Source organism: Pagrus major, chromosome 2, assembly GCF_040436345.1.
Source record: "Pagrus major chromosome 2, Pma_NU_1.0".
Lineage (NCBI taxonomy): Eukaryota > Metazoa > Chordata > Actinopteri > Spariformes > Sparidae > Pagrus > Pagrus major.
Genome location: NC_133216.1, coordinates 18510240 through 18533657, shown reverse-complemented (window position 1 = coordinate 18533657; position 23418 = coordinate 18510240). Strand labels below are relative to the sequence as shown.

At 40.1% G+C, this 23418-nt stretch overlaps 1 protein-coding gene across 1 annotated transcript; it reads left to right on the top strand.

Moving 5' to 3' along the window:
- Nucleotides 1-972: 972 nt before the first annotated feature.
- On the top strand, nt 973-19931 carry LOC141019954 (HHIP-like protein 1). Its single transcript, XM_073494996.1, has 14 exons — nt 973-1266; nt 8936-9200; nt 9508-9787; nt 9903-10028; nt 10135-10278; nt 12517-12629; nt 13469-13609; nt 14019-14093; nt 14270-14396; nt 15224-15369; nt 16046-16127; nt 16651-16733; nt 17007-17306; nt 19249-19931. Exons 1-14 carry the CDS (start codon nt 973-975, stop codon nt 19902-19904), a joined length of 2832 nt encoding a protein of 943 aa, XP_073351097.1. The 3' UTR covers nt 19905-19931.
- The last annotated feature ends 3487 nt before the right edge of the window (nt 19932-23418 follow it).

Genomic DNA, 23418 nt, shown 5'->3' with positions numbered 1-23418 from the left:
GGAAACAGCAGAGACAGAGAGGAGGGTCTGGGAATGCTGAAGAGGGGGAGAGCCGCAAGGGAGGAGAGAGGTGGAAAGTTGCAACTTCAGGGCAATATGGACCACATGCTATGGGAAGGAATGCATGTGTCTTTGTAGGAGAGTGAAAGAGCAAATGAAAAGAAGAGGAGGAGGAGGAAAGAAGCAAGGAGGGAGGGATCTAAGCTGAGGCTGCAGCGTGGCTCCGTGTCTGAATGAAAGAGCCTCTCTCTCCGACTCTCTCCTGCTGTCTGTATGCACGGCTCACGTCTGCTGCAGCAAATGAGCACATGTCCAGAGCAAACACAGCGAGACTCTCCAAGTGACGCCAAGCTGGAAGTAAATATTTTGCAGAAACGACGCCTGAAGGTGCAGCTTTAAAATTTCAAATGCCTTTTTAATTTAGCCCTTTTTCTAAGAAGCTGGATTTCTTCTTAGCTATCTGACTGCTTGTTTCTGGAGGATTGCTTGGCATCCAGACTTTTTCTGTATTTGGAAGATTTGGAGACTTTCTCTCTTTCAAGAATATGTTGTGATCCACAGGTGTTTTTGAAGATACTCTCTTGGTGGCTTCACACACCACCTGGACTTACCATCAAAAGATCCGGATCAGTTTTACCTCATTTTACTGTATGTACACAGAGCGATCTGTTTCACTGTGTAGGTCTCTGGCCAATTTGCAGGCACGTGTGATGCTGGCTCAGTGTGTTTGATACACACACACACACACACACACATGGTTGCCTGAAGAGAACAAATGAGGACAACCATTACTTCAAACCTTTTCAGAAAATTTAACTTTGAGTCTCACACTTGTGCTTGACAGACGCTGGTGGAGATGTAACATGTACATTGTCTTTCAACAAGTCTTCTCACACATTATAGTGCTGCTTTGACTTACTGCATAACTGGATCAAGAACAATCCTGAACTGAAGAACAGCATCATCCACACCATGACCCCGCAGACCTCTAATTTGCAGCACGCCTTCTTCCCTCACCTCCGTCTCCTCATCCTGCTGTTGCTCCTCCAGGCCTGGCGGGGTAGCTGTCACCCCCAGTGTTTGGACTACAAGCCTCCGTTTGAGCCCCAGCAGCCACTGCTCTTCTGTAAGGAGTATTCCAAGTTTGGATGCTGCGATGTGGAGAAAGACGAGGAGATATCAGTCCGCTTTTACAGCATCATGGAAAACTTTGACCATTCAGGCTACGTAACCTGTGCCAAGTACATACGAAGCATCCTCTGCCAGGTCAGAGAAACATTTAATTACTCTAATACTTATTATGATTGCTGAGCTCTCCTCTTACTGGGCATCCAAATGTTGTAGATTTGTTATCAGTCGTATTTGATTTTGTGACTCGTCAAGATTTCACTTGATAAAGTAAAGAAATACCTGACATACAGTCATTTTCACTGTGGAATCCCCATGAAAGTACAGTTTGTGTTGTTGTGACTGCACGGTCATAGAGTTTGTGAGCCTAAATATGTCTCTTCTGCACGGTGCAAATTTGTCTGACTGCGGATGTTTGCAGTCCTAACTCGGAAACTTGGTTTTGGCGTCCAATGTATTACACCCCTATGAGCACAGTCTGCATATTAAGTTGAAGAGCAATAATAATAAACATAGTACTAACAATGCCATTTATATTTCAGTGGATGACAAATAACCACAACAAGCCAGTCTGGAAACTGTGGTGTGGTTTGTTGGTGAGAACCTGGTCTCAACAAAATGCAGTAACCAACAAAACATGTGCTTTATTGGCTACACATCTGTTAGACAGTGCTTACTCATGCTTAGAGAGCCGCAGCCTTAACTAGCTATCATGTGTACTTGATAGGTAAACTTGTAATTGGGCTTTGCCAAACTAAACAAACCAAATAATAGAGTGCAAGGAAACTCTCCAACTTGTGGTGAAGTGACCGTTTGATGGGAAAATTGCAGTTAAATCCTTTGAGCCAAAACTCTGAAAGTACATTTTTGACATAGTAGCGCACTATGAGATAATAAAATGTTTCAGAAAATCTAATTATTTACTTGAAATAGTCAAACAATAACTTGGCTCACATTTTCTTTTGCAATCTACAAAGAGTAACCCATGATTCATCAATTTCAGATTCCCAGAAATTGTTTAGCATCTTGTCTTGAGACATGAGTTCACTGGTCTCCAGACCCTGATGCAGAATGACTCTATGAGAAAAGATTCAAAAGCACATTTAATTTTCCCCCTCCCACAAAAACCACTTCAAGGATTTAACTACTCTACATTTAGATTTTGAATTGAATTAAAGGGGCAATTTGTACGATATGGCCAAGATTTTACTTACTTTCCTTTTACTTACTTTACTTTCAAAAAATTAACTTATATTAGAATCACAGTGTGAAGACATGACAGTCTTGACGTTTTGTCAAAGATTTCTATGTACTTTGCAGAGATGTCTAATTAAGTTGGCATGCTAACCAGCTAGCCCCAGGCCATCCTGTCCTGTCTTGTAATACCATAGTTAGAATTTGGTATTTCTATTGTGTCTAATAAGTAACTGTTGAGAAAGGAGATATTTTTACATTTATTTTCTTACTAAACAGAAAAAATGTTTCTTCATTCAAACTCACCATAACAGTCTTGGTTTGTCTTTCAACAATCACCTCTGATTTGGCTGAAATAAGTCCTTAATTCACCGAGTGAGATGGGAAAATATTTCAGCTCTACAAGCTGTATTTGCAAGCTGCTGATGCCAGTTTCAGAGCTGCTGTAAATCACCTCTGTACTGTGTGCCCTGTCTTCAACCTGGCATCTGTTGATCTCAGAGGCTTCGCACAGTCCAGCCGTCTTTACAGACAATTATCTGAGCCTGGTTAAGCTGAATACCACTGTGATCCGAGGTTGTAGTCCTGGCAAACTTCAGTCAGCTAATTACGCCACTAACCCTACGGCTAACTGAGTTAATTAGCTAATGGTAGCTAGCTACATCCAAAGAGTATAGTGAGCAGCAGTTAGCAGTTAGGCTGCCCCATGAATGTTTGGAGCAACCTTTGAATTCTGGCCATATCTTACAAATTACACCTTTAAGCCCAATAAAACTTCTACATATTTCTTCTTGCAAAAGCACTGACTCATTCTACATTAGCCTGAAAAAACTTTCTAAAGTTAAATGGTACTATGTCAATTTTATCATTTATACAGTAGAAACTACCATTTCCTGAGTGAGATTGTGGTCTGTTTAAATGTTTTGGGAATGTTATGTCATCTAATGGACATTTCTATTTTAGAGCTGCCATGTTTTGGTTCCTATTTTGAGTTTTCTAATCTTAAACAGATCCCAACACTGAACTCCCACCTCTAAATCACTGGCAGAATGAGTCCCACACACTGATTGCATAATTAGGTGCTAACTTAGCTCAGACACTACGCTACGTGCAGATGGTGTGTGCAAAATGAATGATAGGTGCAGCACAAATTTAGCCTGGCACAAACACTTGAGATAAAATCTTCATTCTTCAGATGCCAGAACAAACAGGCTGCCCTATGAATAACACTTTCATCTTTCATACCAACACCAAAATAGTGGAAAAAGCGTACTTCTTGGCAGTTTATTACATCATAAGCTATGTAAAGACTGTTACAAATCATCTGACTCCAAAATATAGGTTTCTATCATTGTGATAATTACAGCCCTCAGTGGTTATTTCCAAGCAGTGCAGGCTGCGTCTTGAGTGCAATAACAGCGCTGCAGCACGTACGCCTGAACAGTTCGTTTAGGTTTGAGTCAGAGTTCAGAGCAATATGATAAACTTAGAAAGGGGTTTCTCTTCTTTGACGTCATGCGGAGACCTATACTTAACCAAGCTTTTTTAGAGGAACTGTTTGAATGAAACTGTTGTTTCGCAGCCATTTTTTGATTTCCTAAAGGTGCACATTTATTTTAAAAGTCAGATTACAAGTGGACAAAACTATTTTGGTTTTCCATTTAAAAAAAGAAAGAAAAGATTTTAGTCTTTAGGGTTAGTCAAATAAAGTGCGCTACAGCACTGAGCTGTGTTCTTTCTTTGAGCTTTGAAGGAAGACCCAGTCTGCGGTTGTTCGCGCCCAGCTCGATGGTTTGAGGTTAAAGATGCCCCGACGGTGGTCAACTTACCCCACTGCCAGGGCACTTACACTGGGTAAACCCAACACACTGAGGCCCTCTGTTCAGACTGCACTGCAGGAGCTTCCTGGCACTGATATCAATGAGACAGTGAAGAGAGATGGAGAGTGAGACAAACAGATAGACAGACAAACATAGGGGAAAATGAGTGAGTGTGTGAGGGAGACAGGAGGGAGATTGTCATCATCTCCGAGCTTAACTAACCAAACAAACAACCATTTCCTCCTCTAGCCAGGGGTACAGGATATATCAGGTTCCTGCAGGACAGAGGGGGGCAGAAAGAGAGGAGGTGGAAAAGCAGGGGATAAAGATAAAGATATAATGAAGCATAGCTAGATGAACCGGAAAAACAATAAACTCTTGACAGGCACATGAAGATTTAAGGTACCTTTAATTAAAACATTAAAGGGACAGTTCCTCTTACCTTTAGTTCCATTTATCCACCGATTGTTTTGGCGTGAGAGGCCGAGTTTGGAGATATTGGCTGTTGAGATGTCTGCTTTCTTAGCTTTGGAATTAGATGGCACTCAACGTGTTAAATACAACCAACAAGTTTTTCGATGGGAGAAGGCCATAAAAGTGGTGAATTTCCTGTTGAAAAAAAATGAATGCAGTAAATCTGACAGAGGTCTTTGTGGCACTGGTAGCCTGCTGCATAAACAGGAGGATGGGACATTGGTGGGACCCCTTGCCCATGGCTGGGTGCCTGTTCTCAGCTGTCCTTCCAGGGACAAAAACACCCCTGGGTGCTCTGGAAGTCCACTGGAGGGAGGGAGGTCGGTGGGCCACGATGAATTTACTGTTTAATCACACCACAAATAAGAAAATAATTAGCCAGCAATCATATTTTTTCATAACTGTATGTTCAGTGGTTGTCTGGTGAACATGTTGTGTCTCAGTATTGTCTTGCAGTTAGTTTTTAAAACAAACAGCCAACAGCAGATTGTGAGCTGTAGTTTTCCTAGTAAACACACCAACCTCTTCTGCTGTCATTACTGCAGTGTCTCTGGGCTGCTTAGCAGTCCAGTGGCAGGGCAGCCCGGCAGGAGCCTGTAGAGTGGATGGCGTGCCTATCCACTCTACCTAATGAGCCCCTGAGAGAAGCAGCAGAAGACTGGGAAGGAGGCCAAAGAGATCGTTGTGTTTACCGGGCAAAACAAAACTCATAAATCACTATAGCAGAACTGCAAGAAAAACAAACAAAAGCATCCTACACTATGACTAAACAGTTTGAGTCAGTTTGTAGTAATTAATGGCGTACTCCGTCACTGAGCTGTTACGTTAGTTAGCAGACCTCTCCTCCATCTATAGATGTAAGCTTCATTCTGCGTGGTGACACGGAAAGAAAATAGTTCTGGTCACAACATCTGTGGATTAGCTTGAGTACCAACATCATGATTTCTTGAAAGAGACATTACTGTTGAGTTTTACAAATGATGCTTTGAGCACCACTAGCCAAATGCCATCTAGTTCTATTATATTTGACATTGTTATGGCCGACATCTCCAAAACTCTGAAACTCACGTCAAAACAACCAGATGGATAAATAGCACAACAGGAGAGACGAAAAGTATGTATTTCTACAATAATGTGCACGTTATAACTTCAGTTATTGCTCTTTTTAATCGGAACACTTTGGCTAAGTAAAATAAAGACAAACAAGAAAACCCACCTGAGGCTTCTTCAAAACCATTTAGTAAGCACTTAACAGAACAACAAAACACTGAATTAACTGTTGTCTCTGTTGCATTTTAAATAAGCACATTTCGGTGGTGTGTTTCTGCATGTTGTAGACTGTCCTCAGCAGGTATAGCTGCTCTCATAGCAGCACAAAGTGGCATGTTGCATGTTAAAGTTTCCAAACAACGTGAAGATGCAAGATACCACAACAAATCTTGATCACACTCTGTTGTTTATTTAATTTCCTCCTCTGCCCACAATCATACATTTTGGTGCTCAGCCCCCACGCCCAGCTTAATCTAATTTAGCAATTTACTCTGATTGGATCATGTCAACTTTTGTATGCAAATTCCTCTCTGTCCATTTTTCTGTGAACTCACCCTTCTAGCCCTCTCTTTCTCCCTGGGGGTCCAGGTTCGCACACACCAGCCATCTGTTTGCCATGACTCTTCTCCTTCTCGAATATAATAAATAAAACCTAGCAGACCTTTCAGTGCAGTATGGAGAGTCAGTGAGGAAGAAAAAACGACTGAAAGAAAAGCTTTTATTTTCCTGTTAAAGTTTGAATCTGAGTCTATTCTAAACTGTACAGCGTAAACACCAAATTATGGTAGTTTGAAGTGGCGGCATTGTTAGGGAACAGATGTTAGTAGTAACATGCATTTATCCTACCCTATGATAGTAGGAGCCAAAATGAGAGAGCGCTTGTTTTTTTCAAATTCAGTGGGTCAAATTCAGACACCTTTATGTGAAACATCTGAATGAATCTGGCTTTAAATACCATATAAATGTAGTCACATCTGCTCCACATCCCAGTCTGCTGCAGGAGCTGCTTCCATCGACAGAACCAGCAGCTCAGACTGAACGCAGCTTTTGTTTTGGCATTTAAAAGCTGCTTCACAGGAAGGCACTGATCTCTGCCCAGAAATGTACTTTCATGTCATTTCACAAAGATTCTCTGTTACAGTTAGCTTCCCCTTCTCTTTTTTTAGTCAATAATGATTTATTGATGATATTTTACTTGGGTCATTTTAGGGTTCCACTGAGGCGGAAGAGCAGCGGAAGCAAAAACATTTTATTTGTTAAATAGTATATTATCATGTGGAAATTATTTGTATGCTATCATATTCAGAATGTGGCCATTATATGATTTATTGCACCATAGAAGTTCAGGGAATTAGTATGGTACACAGGCATATTTTGAGAATTGGACAGGTGAGAAAATCCAACCACAGGAGCACAATGGGAGACATATCATGCTATTTCTTTTGTTTCTTTGTGTGTTATATAGGTTCTTGTGCAAATAAAAGATCTTGAAAGTTAAAAATGCCATAGTTCGCGCCAACAGAAGCTCCTCTCTTCCACAGAAAACACTGCTCCTGAAACGCCTCGTCAGTGGTCTTGCCCTTAAATCTGTGGCTTTGTGACATCACACTACGTCACCATGTCACACATTTACATAATTTATGCCTAGCGGCTAGTTTGGCACGTAAGAATTGATTTAGCACAGCTGCTCTGTTGTTGATATTACTGCAGAACACAATGAGAAAACTGTGTGTTTTTTGGAGCATTAAAGCATGTAAACATAAAATGATAAACCTGGAAATGGGTAATAATAGGTCTCCCTTAAATTGTAGGCTAAATTGAGACAGGACTAACTGAATAATATCAAAAATATTTAAATAGATGCACAAACAGAAACACAGACACAGACAGACCAATAGATTAATAACTTAACATAAATACTCACAGAAACACATGCACACACACAGACTCACAGACTCAACTCTTTTCTTCCCTCTCTCTTTTATATTCATAATTAATAATGTGTCATGATTAATCAGGTATTTTGAGTTTGACATGCACAAAGAAATAAAGGCAGAAATAATTTATAAGCAGGAGATCCAGGCTCAAGTGCATACACACATGCAGCAGAGTCTGACTGCGAAGGTCTACATATAAAGTTAGAGCTTCTTGTGTATTTGTGCATTTTCAACCGTTTCTTCTACAAAATGATCTGTCTATAACTAAATTGTTTTTAGAACTATGTTGTGCTGTCAACATAATCGCTGCCTGGATTGTGTTCAGAGATTTCTTCGAGTGAATAAAATGTACTGGTGGTTGTGGTGGATGGCGGACATGCAAAGGGCACACGAGTGACCAGGGTTTGTGTCCAGGCCAGTCTGTGGCTGCCATTTTTTGGCATTTCTGTTGCTTCTGTGTTTGTTTAATGTTTTTCAAAAATAAACAAAAAACAAACAAAAAACAAATTGTCCGTAGTGACCTTGTTTTTAAGTCCCCAAGACTGAATACAAAGTTATTTTGAACAATAACAGCGCCACACATATTTATCTATCCTTTGGACCTAGGAGACAACATTTGGTTTCAAGGCCCAACACTGTGGACTATTAATCAGTTTGAGTCAGTCTAAGTTCTTCTGACGTGTGCTAAATTATTCAAACTTTTTGCCTGTGGTTACTTTCCTTCCCTAAATTCCAAAAACAAAAAAAATGTACTCATCTTACCAATCATCCACTTCAAAATGATATGTCACTCTATAATCTGGCACACAAAACGTGACGGATGTTGCGTTTTAGCACAAGCCCGGGAAACAGTTTCTGAGTAACTAAGTGATCGTTCTGTGCTTTGGGCCCTGTTTCCTGGTGATGATCTTACAGGCTGATCTGGCGCTGAGTTAAAGAGCACCAGTGGACCACATGATGGTTTGGGTGTCGTGGCTCCCTGTGCCTTGAGCTCACCATTTTGGGTGTGGACGGTGTGGTTGTGACTTAATCTATGACTGGACCTTCCAGGGATCCATTTATACCAGGCTGCACTCAGACAGACAGCCTGTATATAACCCAGGCCTGACCAGTCATAGTGAGGTGGGGAGGAGCTGTGGTGGAATAAGTGCATAAATCCTGTATTTATAGTACACGAATGTCCTTAACTCTAGGTGCCTCTGAAATAAACACGTCGCCTTAAAGGAGAGTTAATACATATAAACACTGATGGAGATCTATGTAGATGGAGCCAGAAGTATATATAAGACAATTTTCTACTTACTAGTTGTTAAATCATCTTTCCCTTTGCAGGAGTGTTCACCATACGCTGCCCACCTGTACGACGCCGAAGATGCCAACACACCTATGCGGATGCTGCCCGGTCTGTGCGGTGATTACTGCTCCGACTACTGGCATCAGTGTCGCTACACGCTCAGTCTCCTGTTGGAAGACGTGGGTGGCCCGCACCAATTTTCAAACCTGACTGCAACCATAGAAGAAGATCGCAGAAGGTTCTGCGACTTCCTGGAGCTGAAGGATAGGCAGTACTGCTACCCTAACGTAGTTTCAAACGCAGGTATGGTGTTACACGTCGGCAGCAGCAACACTAACACCAATGAACGCTCCAACATGTCTTAACAGTTAAGATAAACATTTTTAGTTGCATAAACATCCAACATGAACCAACAGGTTGTCATAGACAGAAACTTGCACTAACTAGAAAGTCTAATTATGATTTATGAGAAGACATTGCCACTCCTTAGTCAGCACATTATGTCGGCTGTGTGGCAAAAGCATTTTGTTTTTGTGTGCTGATAATGAGCCATTAATCATGTCCTTTTACTCCTGGTTTCTATGTCCGGTGTCCTCTTTTCTCTCCCCAGAGCTAAATGCTAACCTTGGCTTTGTCCGTGAGGATCCTAAAGGATGTCTGGAGTTATGTTTGGAGGAGGTTGCCAACGGGCTCCGTAACCCTGTGGCCATGATCCACGCAGACGATGGAACTCACCGGTTCTTTGTGGCGGAGCAGCTGGGATATGTGTGGGTGTATCTGGCAAACGGCTCCAGGATCGACCGTCCTTTCCTCAACCTCACCCGCGCTGTGCTCACATCGCCGTGGGCTGGAGACGAGAGGGGGTTCCTCTGCATAGCCCTACACCCGAGGTTCATACTTTAAATAACTGTACCTCTTATCTGTGTTGTGTCTTACCTGTTTTGCATCAGTGTTCTTATGTTAAGCAAGACTTCTGTTCTGTTCTTCTCTCTCTCCTGTGCGTAGGTTCACCACCGTCAAAAAAGCCTACGTGTACTACTCTGTGTCTGTCAAGAAGGAGGAGAGGATAAGAATCAGCGAGTTCACACTGTCAACACACGATGACAACCAGCTGGACCACTCCTCCGAGAGGTGAGACCAGACTTTTAGTTGTAATGCAATATTTGTTAGTTCTGGTATATGTGTATGCCAGTAAGTGTTTGTCTTATTCATCCACCTGTTGTGTGTCTTGCCTCAGAACCATCCTCGAGGTGGTAGAGCCGGCATCCAATCACAATGGAGGACAGCTTCTATTTGGCCATGATGGGTATCTGTACATCTTCATTGGGGATGGTGGCCGTGCTGGGGACCCATTTGGAAAGTTTGGCAATTCACAGAACAAGTAGGTATAATTTAAAGGGACAGTTAACGGCAAAATCAGAAAGACATATTTTTCCTCGTACTTGTAGTGCTGTTTATCCACATAAATTTGTTTTGGTTGATATCCCCAAGACTCTGCAACTCACACCGAAACATCTAGATGGATAAATAGCACTACAGGTAGGAGGGAAACTGAACTGTCCCTTGAACAAAGACGATTGCATCAAATTCCTCAAGCAGCACACTCTTGTTGTAAAATGCTACAAGAGCCAACCTGAAAAAAAGCGATTTATCATGACATGAGCCTGGTAAAACCTTGACTCTCAACTGTTTAAAAAATCTCTCTCCTTGCAAAGCTTTAGCCTTAAATGTAATTAAACATAATATGGCAAAATAAGATAAACACATCCCTTGGATTGCTCAAAGAGGTTGTTAAATTTTAAAATGATACAGGTGCTCACCATAAAAAAAGTTACACAATCATTCTCGTCCAGTTAGAACCAGCCAGCTCTGCCAAAAGTGAGTTCCCATCTAAAATTAAATTCCAGTTAAATTAAGTCTAATGAAAAGGTTCAAATCCTCAAAACTGTGCAGACTCTTTTCAATTCGGTTTTCAGTGGCAAATGATAGCTTTGTGAAGACTTGTTATCTTCCACTTATGAGAACTCACATAAACTGAGGATCTGTTTACACAAATTATCATAAACATGTATCCTTGATACAAGTCTGACCCTGCAGAGCAATCATCACTTTACTCGAGGGTTCATTGAGATCTCATCTCTCATAGATGTGTTACTGATCGACAGATATCATTTTACACTTTACTGCTGGATTAACCAGGCAGGGAAAACCTGTGGTTTATACTCTTTAGACCAACAGAAAAATAAAGGATAAAGCACATCATTGTTTGATGGGAGTTGTAACAGTTTAAAAGTCAAGGAGAGGTGGCGTGATGTGTTAATGCCAGGAGCAGTGGACGCATAGTTTCTAAAAGGAGCTTTTATTAAAAGGGGCTGCAGGAAATAATTGCCTTTCCCTGTGTTGGTAAACATTACTCGCCTCTCAAACCACATGACCTTTATATTATGTCATTTGATCTGTTAAACAGATAGGTCAGCTGTATCTTTAGGCAATGTGTTTGTGTCCATATATGTTTATATATATATATATATATATATGTATATATATATATATATATATATATATATATATATATATATATATATATATATATATATATATATATATATACACACCGTACACATGTGACGTATATGTGGGTATGTGGATGGGTGTTTTTCATGAACATCATTCAGCTATAAACTACAACTGTCACTCTTCATTTTCGTTTGATAAACCCACATTGACCCAAATGTCACTTCATTGTTGCTCATCTGCAGGACACACATTGCGCAATACTCCAAGAGGGTATTAGTGTGAATTGTGGGGCTGAAAAATACCTGGATCACTAGCTAAACAATTCAATCAGTGTTGCAAAAATAATGTTGCAGCTTCATGCAAAAACAAAAATTCCTTCTGATGTTTTAAGTTCACAGAGAAGCGAAAGCTAAACTTGGATATTTAAGGTATTGTTTGTCCAAATTCAGAGCAGAACTCGGGGAAACCCTCTGATGAAAAAGCATTAATTTAGCATTCAACTATCAGCAGCAGGTTACAAATGGTTTACATATCATTTAGAGAGGTTTACGTGTGATGCTGACACCGTTTCTCCAGACAGTTAACATTTAGATCTTAAGCAGTTTCTGAGGGCTTCTGTTGACATGCTGCATTAGCCGTTCTGGGAATGAGGGAGGTTACACCCTGCCAAGTCTAATATTGACACTACACATTGCGGACCGCCACACAGTGGTGTTGGGAGGAGAGAGAGAGTGAAAGTTGGGATTGGAAAAGGGGATATAAGGCGAGAGCAGCCAGGGCAGAGGGAGGAGAAAGGTGCAAAGTAAATGAATTGAGGAAAGAAAAGAGGGAAGAGGAAATTTAGCTCAAATGGCTGGACAGAGAGAAAGGTGAAAGTAGAGTGGAAGGTGTTGGATGTAGAGGAAGAATGATTTGATTTCTAAGCTGCAAGGCAAGTTTAATGCATAAGAAGATGCAATATGTAGAATAGGCAATGATGGAACAGCGTGACGAGATTTGGAGCAGTTAAAAAAAATGTTAAATGTAAGTTGAAAAGGAAAATAAAGTTGAAACAAAAGTCTGAATCTTTCTCACACTCTCACCTTCTCTCTGTGTTGGATAGGTCAACGCTGCTCGGCAAGGCGCTACGTGTTGATATCGACGACAATGATGAAGGCCCCCCATACAGCATTCCCTCAGACAACCCGTTCTTGTCGGAAAAGGAAGCACGACCTGGTAAATCCCTTAAAATATCCTATATGTGTGGAGTCAGGTAAATTTTGTCTGGTGACAAATGAAGCAGAGTTGGGTCAGACAACAAATACAATACAATTTTGGTAATAAGTAACATAATGTAATCTGATCAGTGTACTTTTGGATTATTTGAAAAATCAAACATTGAAGATGTTGCATCTTATATGGAGAAAAAAAATGGACGCAGGCACAAAAATTTCACAAATATTTATTTTCTCTTTAAACATCTGAGAAATGTATGTATATATGATGTATGATATGTATGTATGTCCATACAAATACCATGCATTTTGCATATTCAGCATTTACAGTCGGTCAAATTACCTTTACAGAAAAAGTGCTGGCACAATCTACAGATGTGCTGTGTGCATTCTGCAACGCGTGGGACGCTGCTACTTTTCTCTAAGTTTGTGTTGCTGCTGTCACTTCTAATGCAAAGTGAGGCACTTGCCTAACAGACCCTTTATGTCAGACGCACTTTTCCATCAGCATGATTTTGAAGCTGTTATTTTAAAAAGGTAGAAAAGTTACATAATGTTACTTTGAGGCGCCACTGTAAACATGAATCTATAGTTTATTTTAGTTGTCATCATGTGGGACTGCAGTGGGATTGTCTCATCTTACTGTGGAAAACATGACTCAGTAAATGAAAGTGAACGTTGTACTAAACACTGACATTTTTAAAACATGTCTTGAGGCCGTGACGAATACAAAATCACTGTTCATTCCAGAGATATATGCCTTTGGGTTCTGTATACAGCCGCAAAAACGACGTCCGCTTTTGTGCCAAAGTGTAAATTTCTGTCTTTCTTCCTTTGCAGAGATTTATGCCTATGGAGTTCGCAACATGTGGCGTTGCTCCATCGACCGCGGTGACCCCCTGACAGGCCGAGGCCGGGGCAGGATGCTTTGTGGCGACGTAGGCCAGAACAAATATGAAGAGGTGGATCTTATTGTGAAAGGTGCTTTGGAGAGATATTTTATTTTTCACTATGAATCCCTCTACTTAGATTATCACACTGACAGCTTTCAAGTTTTTGTTTACAGTCATTTCCACTCTTGCATGAGAAGGCTGTCACTTTCGGCTCATCACCATGTCACGTACAGTTAAACTGTTCCCACAGAGACCACACAGACAGTGAGTCAGACTTTATAGTTTAACCTCCATCCTCTCCCTAACAATTAAGGTGAATGGGATCTGGTTATCCAAAAAGGGCAAGAAATAAACATCTAATTACAGCTGGTGGGGCATAATCTACATTTTTCTTTTCAGCCAAACAATAGTTATATAATTAAGATTACATTTAGTAAGACTGGTACAATAGCTTTGTCCCTGAGATTTTTGCACTAACTTGTCGTTCATGTCTAAAGGAGGTAACTATGGATGGAGGGCCAAGGAAGGATTCAGCTGCTACGATCGGAAACTCTGTCAGAACTCCTCGCTGGGTGAGTCCATAAACTAAAATGAAGACTTGCACAAAGCAGCTTCGCCAGAATGTGAACAGAGGAGGATTAAATCATTATAATATATATACTATTACTTTTAAAGGCTGTGAAAGCTTCTGAACACTAATTTTGGCTGAATTTAATCTTGCTGAACTGATGTGTTGTTCTCTATCTAGATGACATCTTGCCAATATTTGCCTACCCGCACAAGTTGGGCAAATCGGTGACGGGAGGCTACATCTACAGAGGCTGTCAGATGCCCAACCTCAACGGACTCTACATCTTTGGGGACTTTATGAGTGGGTATGTGTTTCTGCTTCCCTTTCATCAACGGACAGAAAACCAGGGTCCAATTTGTGGTCGCTGTAATTGCAACATTTATCACAAAATTAAGCCTAATTCAGAAATACATTGATCTGTCTTTTTCCAGCACTAGCTGCCAATATTACATTTCTGCAGGAGAGGAGTTAACAGTTTAAGGGCCGCTGTTCTAGGACGCTAGTGTTTCGCGACAGCACCACCTACCTATTTGGATGACCAATTTATTGGTTTGCTGATAGTGGCTCAGGCTCAGGCTAGTGGCACGACAGGTGGATCCACAGAGGTGTGTGTCTTGGAGCAGAGGTGGAGGAGGCAGGGTGGCAGTGGAGCTGGAGCTCGGAGGTTGTGCTGGCTCTGGGAACAATGAGGAGATTTCAGGAATGAGACGAGTGGTTCAAACAAAGTAACACTGAAGCAAAAATCACAAGACTTTAGCACAAGTAGTTTTGCCATAGATACCACGATGATAAGCGGGAACAATCTGGCAGCGAAGACCAGAGTACTTAAGCTGAAGCTGATGAGTAGATGGGCTGCAGATGTGTGAGAGGCAGGCACTCCAGCCAACCAGGGAAGGCACACCCAGCCTCTGAAAAACACCTCACAGCACACAGACGCAAGAGCTCAAGCAAAAGACACAGAAGAAACACTACACAAGTCCACAATCATCACACATGAACTGTTACTTACTGTTATCAGAGGCAACACACACACTCTAAATGAGGAGTGATATAAGCTACACTTATATTCATATTTACGGTCAAAATGTAGATGTGTATATTTGTGTTTAAGTGCTGTTTTTGTCTGTTTAGGCGCCTGATGTCTCTGAAGGAGGATGTCAGCACAGGTGAATGGCAGTACAATGAGATCTGCATGGGGACCGACCAGACCTGCAGATTCCCCAAACTCATCAACAGCTACTATAAATACATCATCTCTTTTGCTGAGGATGAAGCAGGTATTGACTGTGTGTGCCTGTGTGTATACTTCTCATGTATCACAGACCTTATTTAGATGCGGCCTCATTGTCACCTACACATTATCATGCATAATTAAAAAGGAAAACATGAATGAGGTCGGTGAAGTGTGTGATTGTGTGGGGGATTATGTAAAGTGTTAAATGGTTAAAGGGTTTGTTTCTTTAAAGCATTATTTTTCTTGTGAAAATATTAATATGCTGTAATATTCAATTACAATGAAACTGCCTCCGTTTCTGAGGAGTTAAGGAGTTATTTGACTGTAAATCTGGTTTGAATCGAAGGGACGTCGGATTTACTAGGAAGAGTATTGGACACATGCTGCTGCTCTTAAATAATCTCTCCCCTCCCTCTGAAAGTTTCTCGGAGGAGACAAGTGGAAAAGTTCAAACAAAGTCCAAATCCCTTCTGTGTACACACATTCTGTAACTTCTTATGTGTCTGCTCATCTTTCTTTTCTATCCACACTCGCTGTAAATACCTCCCTCCCTCCCACTTCCTTCCTGTCTCCCTGCTATTCACCATCCCTCTCTTTCATTCTTGCCAAACTTCTTTTCTCTGTTTTGACAACAAATCTTCCCCTTTGTCTTTTACTCTGCACTCATCTCTGTCTGCCTCACTCTCTGTCTCTCTTTATCCTCTGTCCATCTGTTCTAGGTGAACTGTATTTCTTAGCCACGGGAGCCCCGAGTGCCACAGCCAGAGCGGGACTCATCTATAAGATCGTGGACCCTTCCAGGTAGCCGACCATCACTTCAGAAGCATATCACCTCAGCAACAAATACACACATATAGAGTAGGAGTGTGTGCTGTAGAAGTTTAGGTTTATGTTTGGGCTGATAAGTGTTATGATGCTGATCTTTGTTGATATATATTTATATATATTATATACTATATATGAATACGAACATAATATGCCAATATCAGCTGACACATCTGCCTCATCAATTTTATCACGGTTAGCTCGAGATTACATTCAACTTTAACTTTATTTTTATAGCACCTTTGGTGCAAAATTGCAATACAAGGTGCTTAACAATAAAATGAAATCAACAAAATACAATGAAAATAAAACAATACAAAAGCAATACATTGACACAATCCAATAAAAATAAACAATTGATAAGAAGATGTTAAATTGGACATAAGAGAGACCAGACTGGTATAGTGGATAAGATTAGATTAAAATAAACTGAATTACAAAAAAAGGATGTAATAAGCTACATGTGTATACTAATTTTTTTTCTCTCCTGTCGACCCAGGCGAGCACCGCCAAGAAAATGCAGCATCAAGCCTTCACCTGTTAAGATAAAAGGAAAACTGATTCACTTCCATCCCAAAGAAGGTAAGGGAAATCTAATGTGTCTTTTTGGCTTCTCCCAAGATGTTCAACTTTTTCTTTTGCTGTTGCTCTGTATAGAAACTTTATACACCAACACTATATCAAAACCTCATCAATGCTTTATTTGTTGAACGCTCACAAACTAATTATGCCAGTTATTCTCATTATCTTGTCAGTGTGCAACACATGGTTTAATAATATGGACATATGTATCAAAGTCTAATTAGGTTTTGTTAACTCTGCACAAATGGCCTTTCTTCGTTTTCTTGTTTGCAGAGTTTGTAATCAACAAGAAACCAACCACCACAGCTGTACCCACGACAACCACGAGAAAAACTACAACCACAACAAAAACACCAACAAGAAGAAAGACACCTATTATAATAATAAAGCCACCAATGCCAACGAGAAGAACGATGAGAAAACCAACACCACCACCACCAACAACAGAAGCAACAAGAAAAACAACAACGAGAGAAACACCACCACCAACAACAAGGAAAACAACGAGAAAAACACCTCCACCACCAACACCGCCAACTATAAAAGCAACAACAATTAAAACAACTACAGCGACAACAATAAAACCAACAACCGCACCAACAACTGTCCAGATGGCAACAACCCCTGCCCCAACCACACCCGCTGGTAGGCCTACTGGTGCACCTGTTTACCCAGCAAGCTCCACTGATTACCCATCAACCACTAGGTCCTCCATTCACACAACCACTAGGTCCACTGTTAGGACTAATATTCGACCCACCAGTAGACCATCGCACACGCTGGTGCGAGCAGAGGCCACCAGCATCAAAGCAGGTGGTTTCTTCTTCTGCGCTCTATTTTTGTTTTACATTTTAACTTGCTAATCGTTAAATGAACATTTTCCAACTCTCCATGCAAAATTCTCAAATGGTAGATTCAGCGCAAATTATTTTCTTGTGATGATTAATACATATTTAACCATTTTATGCATAAAAATCACGGCACTTTTAAATTAGAAACTATATTTTAGCACAGAATTGTTGCAAGGTCAGCTAAAAATAATAATATGTAAATAAAACGGGACAAAATATTAAATAATGTAATTAGTTTGGCAGCTAAGTCTAAGTTGGTTTATTGTAAATATTGATTGGAACATATTTTGCTGACTTCTGGTTATATACAACTCAATAATCGTATTTCTTGCATAGAAACAAGTCTAATATATTTATCTTAAATTATTCTATGGGTTTTTTTTTTGCAGCAAAGCAATAAAAGAAACACTTTACAATCCACTAAAATGACTGAACTTATCATTTTTACTGTTTTAAATTATTATTAAGTTAGCCATTTTGATAGCATCTGGTTAAATAGTTTTTTACCTTAAAATTTCTTGCCTGTATATTTACCACTTCTTTTGTTCTTTTACTAACGCTTCTTAACCAGTCTTTGCACTACATTTGCATCATCTCTGCGCTTGAAAAAACAAACAAAAACAAACATTATCTGGGTGGGCATAACAGATCGAGTACTAGTATTTGCTTTAATACTGTTCATCACTGCAATCAAGATGTTAGACACTTTACATTAACTACAATAGTGTTTTGGAGTCTGCTTTTTTTGCCCATGCAGATGGTTTTGGAGAGGATGAGCTTTTTGCACTAGCTTGTGTTAAACTTCAGGGGAGTTAGCTAAACTGGCATTCATTCCGACTTTAATTCCTGCTAGCATGTTAGCATGTGTTCTTTGGCTGGTACAAGAGTATAACGCAGGATAAATGGTGCTATTTATGTGTTGGGTATTTGCACTACTTTAATTTAAATCAGCTACTTCATTTTGAATAAATGGTTCTGCATCAGCCTCAGTTTGGACATTCATCTTTGTGTGTCTGTGTTTATGTCTTTTCTTTGCCTGTCTTCAAGAATAACATTACTTTGAATAGCTGTAGTGAAATCTGAGCTTTGTGAAACAGATTCAGTTCTCAGTTCAGTTCATGTTCCGATATTTTGGGAAATACGCTTTTTTTTTTACAGATGTAGTTGAGAAGATCGATACCACTCTCATGTCTGAGTGTTAAATATAAAGCAACAGTTAGCAGCCTAGCATAAAGACTGGAAACAGTCTCTCTAATTAAGATGTTCTTAGATTTGAACGCATTAAAACAAAAGTGCAAAAGTGTCCAAGAAGTTACTGCATCAAAAAGTTGTTGGGGATAGCCACAAATATTTGTTTTTACACTTCAGTATAGATAAAAAATGTTAGTTAACCTTAGAGGTGCTAACTGAGGGATTTTATCAACTTTGGACCGAGCCAGGCTAGCCTTTACTCCCCGTTTCCAGTCTTCATGCTAGGCTAAGCTAACCAGCTGAAGGAAATATAGCTACAGATATTACGGTGGTATCAAACTTCTTACTTCAAACTCTGCAAGAAAACAAACAAGTGTATTTCCGAAACAACCATGACTGTAAAGAAAAAAGAATCTTTAACCCGTTGTTAAACTACATATCTTCAAATAAAGAGGGTGATTCTGTCTCTCCCTCAGGTTATCGCACAACCGTCATGACTGCAGCCCTCTCTAGGATTGCGCAAACCCCAATCGTCACCACACCCGCAACCAGGAGACACGGGAGACCCCTTCAGTACCCTTCTTCTTCTACATCCCAACCTTTAAACCCAGTACATCCTTCTCCATTCACCTGTTCGAGCCAGAAACCTACGGCAACAGGCTACAAGCCCCAGATCAACACAACGCTGCTTAAATCTCAAGAAGAGAAGCTAAGGCTTGGAGAGAAGCTGGAAATCGCTGTGGAGGGTAACCAAGTATTTAAGAGGCCTCGAGGAAGAGGTCGCAAGAGAGGAAGAAGGCTGCGGGGTGGCACAGTGCGACTGGTGAGCCCTGATGGCTTATTGGATCGAGGCAGAGTGGAGATCTTCCTCCGAGGCGAGTGGGGAACAGTGTGCGATGACCTTTTCACCTCCAAAGCGGGTACCGTAGTGTGCCGACAGCTCGGTTTCACGACGGCATTGGCCGTTATGAAGAGGGCGGCGCTGGGGGAGGCGGACAAGAGCGTCAGGATTCTGTTGGATGACGTGGAGTGTGAGGGAGGGGAGAGGTCGCTGCTGGAGTGCAAGAGATCCAAAGTTGGGAAACATAACTGCTCACATGGGGAAGATGTAGGGGTGATCTGTGGTTAACACAGAGGCCTGAGAAGTAATCGGAAATAAAGGAGGAGACAGTGGAGTGATGTTTGTCACATATACTGTAGGGAGAGAGTATTTGAAGAAGACTGCACACTTTTGCAATGTTGTCAGTTTACCATTTCCATGAATTGTATTTTTTCATGTTTTCCAGTGTTGTTTGTTCTTTTTTTTTTCTTATCCTCTGCTAAATGCCAAAAAAAGTTCATGTTTATCACTTTAAATACTTTCTGTGTTTATTTCAGATCGAAGAATAGAAGATAAGAGTTTCTTCTGAACTCACTCAGCCCACTGTTTTGTAAAACCTAACCAAGCTCACAGTGATATACTGTATATCAACACAAACTCAATTTCAGTTACACTACTTACGTATACCTAGCTAAGGTGATCTTGCGGACTTGTCAACTAATTTTAACCTCTGTGTAAGCAGAGGACTGGTCATATCGACATTTGTCTCGTTAGTTACCAAGAGTTCAAATAGTCACCAAGCTTTGTGCATTGTTTGTTTAAAGGTCCAGTTTGCAGGATATAAGTGGCAATTAGCAGTGAGGTTGCAGACTGCAACCAACTGAATAGCCCTCAGTCTCCACTAAAGTGGCCACAAAAATATTGAAAATTGATTTGGCCCTCTCAAAAACCAGTGTTTGACTTGTCCATTCTGGGCTACTGTAGAAACATGGGCGGTGCAACATGGCGGACTGCTCCCTCTGTAGATATAGAAGGCTCTTTATATTAAGGTCATTATACACCAATGAAAAACATACTTATGAATATTAACTTCCATTTCTGCCCATAGTTAACCCTAAATCCTACACACTGCACCTTTAACAACTTTTAAACCTGACTTTTCTTTTTTACTCAAAATTGGTCATCATGGACTGAGTGAGTATTGGAAAAAACTTGAATCATATTCTTACCGTGTGTTGTGTTTACATACTGTACTCAGACATCAATGAGGCAACAAGAAAGCATATCTTGTTAAAACAGTCAAGTGTTTTCTATGAAGAATTATGTATTTTTGTATTGTATAATTTCAGCGGGTCTATTTTCTAAAGCAGTTTATATATATAGAATTTGCATTTTGACACATTCTTGAATGTAGTTTTAAGATAAAAAAAAAAATCTATGAAGAGTTTTAACAAGGAAATGCAGGACATTCGGTACGATGAATGTAATAAAATGTTTCCAGTTTTATACAAAGAGGGCACAGAGTGCTCGTGATATGAATAAAGTTTTACTGCAAAATGACTTCTCTGTTATTCTCTATTATTCTCTTACAATGTGCTATAATGTGGTGAAGAAGGATGACTCACATTGATTCACATTGATTTTTCTCCACACACACACACATGCTTACCCTGTGAAACTCAAACTGTTCCCGTTGCATGGCTGTGAATGAGATGGAGTCCTTGTTTCCCACAGTTTTATCAAAACTGTGTTTACAGCAGGTCTGAGGAAACCATCTGGGAGTTTTTAACATCCCACCTTTTCTCACCTTGTCACTGTGATCAAGCAGAAAGAAAGAATGGTGAAACAGCAGATGTATAATCATAATCAGCATTGTGAGAGCCGATGTCCAGCCACCATGTGTTAGCCAGACGCTGTACAGTTCTCAACATACACACATGCACATGAGGTGACCAGATGGAAAAAAAGAAAACTTTTCCCTGGGTTGTGATGAAGACGTTACAGTTTAAAATGAAAAAGATGACTTTACTCCCAATACAAATATTCTGCCTATATAACTATTTTGTTGGGGGAAGGTGAAGATTTCTTGTCGGCATTCAAAGTATTCAACAACATCTCGTGACCTGAAAGAGAATTTGTTTTGGGGGTGAGAAGGTCGTGCTGCCCTGCCTCCTTACGCACAATGCTTTCAATCTATAGACAGAGGGAAAACAGACCAGAGCTGACTGGTTATACTGTCGCTCCGCATTTCAGTAAGGTGAAAGGCAGCACACAACATTTTCTTAATAATCTCTATTAAATTTAAACTGTTAGAAAATGCGAAATCACTGCATTTCCTGTATTTTCATTGTGTGCAACATTTGCCTGTGGAAGTCTGTTACGTCATCACAGGCCAACAAAAGAATAATGTATGAACAGATGGCTGAATGGACGTGTAGTGATGTTGCTGCTTAGACAAATGAAAGAATAAATTAGCCTAGCTCATGATGAACACTTAGGCTTATGTGGGTGGAAAGTTTCAAGTCTGATGCGTGTGAGAACACAGCCAGCTGTGATGTCACTCTACACCTACACTTAATAAAATATACATTACATGAAGACTGAATTTACCTTATTTTCCTTCATTGCACAGAAATCACTCTGCTGCAAAATATTAATATCACACTGCATTAGTGCCAAATCTGACAACACACATCTCGAAGAGTTGCTTTATTCAGATATAACACAGATAACACACAGAAAATCACCAATTAGGCAAATGTGATGTGCTGTAATGGAGCACAAATACATTTTATCCCTAAAATAAAGAAAATGTGGGCAGTGAATATGAATTTACAGCTCATTACACACCAATAAACTTAATTAGGTGCAACACAATGCTCACTCAAAGAGGTTGGCATGAATGAGTTAAGCTTTATGCACATATGTGTGAACATCACACGTGTCTGTCGGTGTATACTGTCATATACAATATGGTGTATGAGTGCATGTCAGCAGGAAGTCATGCTGTGAAGTCCAGCTTGCAGCTCATTTGACCTGAAACTGACTGAAGCAAAAATATTTGAAGGTATGAGTTAGTTTTTTCTTCTTTAGTCTTCAGCCAGTCAGACAGGTAAGCAAAGGGAGGCACTAGAGCGAATAAACAGGAGAGATTAAATAATCAAAATGTATGTTTTTATGGACAGAACTGTTTTAGGCTCTATGTGTCATTTTTCCATATAGTCTGTTTTAATTTTTACTTCCACTTCCAAACCAGAGGGAGGCAGTCACGTATCAGATTTTATATGTTACAGGAACACTGCAGAAGGATCATTCATAAGAGACAGTTGTTTCATCAGTTTATGGTTGTGTTTTATATGATTTTATTTTATTTTTTTCAATAGCAACACCATTCAATACAACCAGGTCCATTAAACTAACTCAGCCGTAGTATTAAACACCAACAAACTGAACTATCAGTAAACATTATTCAGTGTCAGAGCATTGTCAGTACACAGTAAACCAACATTGTAACAGAACATGAATTAATATAACCGTAAGTCTTGGGCCCGTAAAAGAGGTCAGCTAAACAGAACTTAACTCAGGCTTTAACAACTTAACATTAAGTGAAGAGACCAAAATGTTCTTATTCATTTAATGCTGGGCTAGAATCCAGCATGAGAAGAGTGTACAATATCAGGACTTAAAGAGGGTTTCATAAATTTAGATAACCTGTTGTTAAGTGTTTTCTTCTCTTGTCTTCGCCTTGTCTATAAAAATAAAAATACAATACACAAAACAATGAAATAACAACAGCAGCTATATTCTGTGAAATAATCCGGTG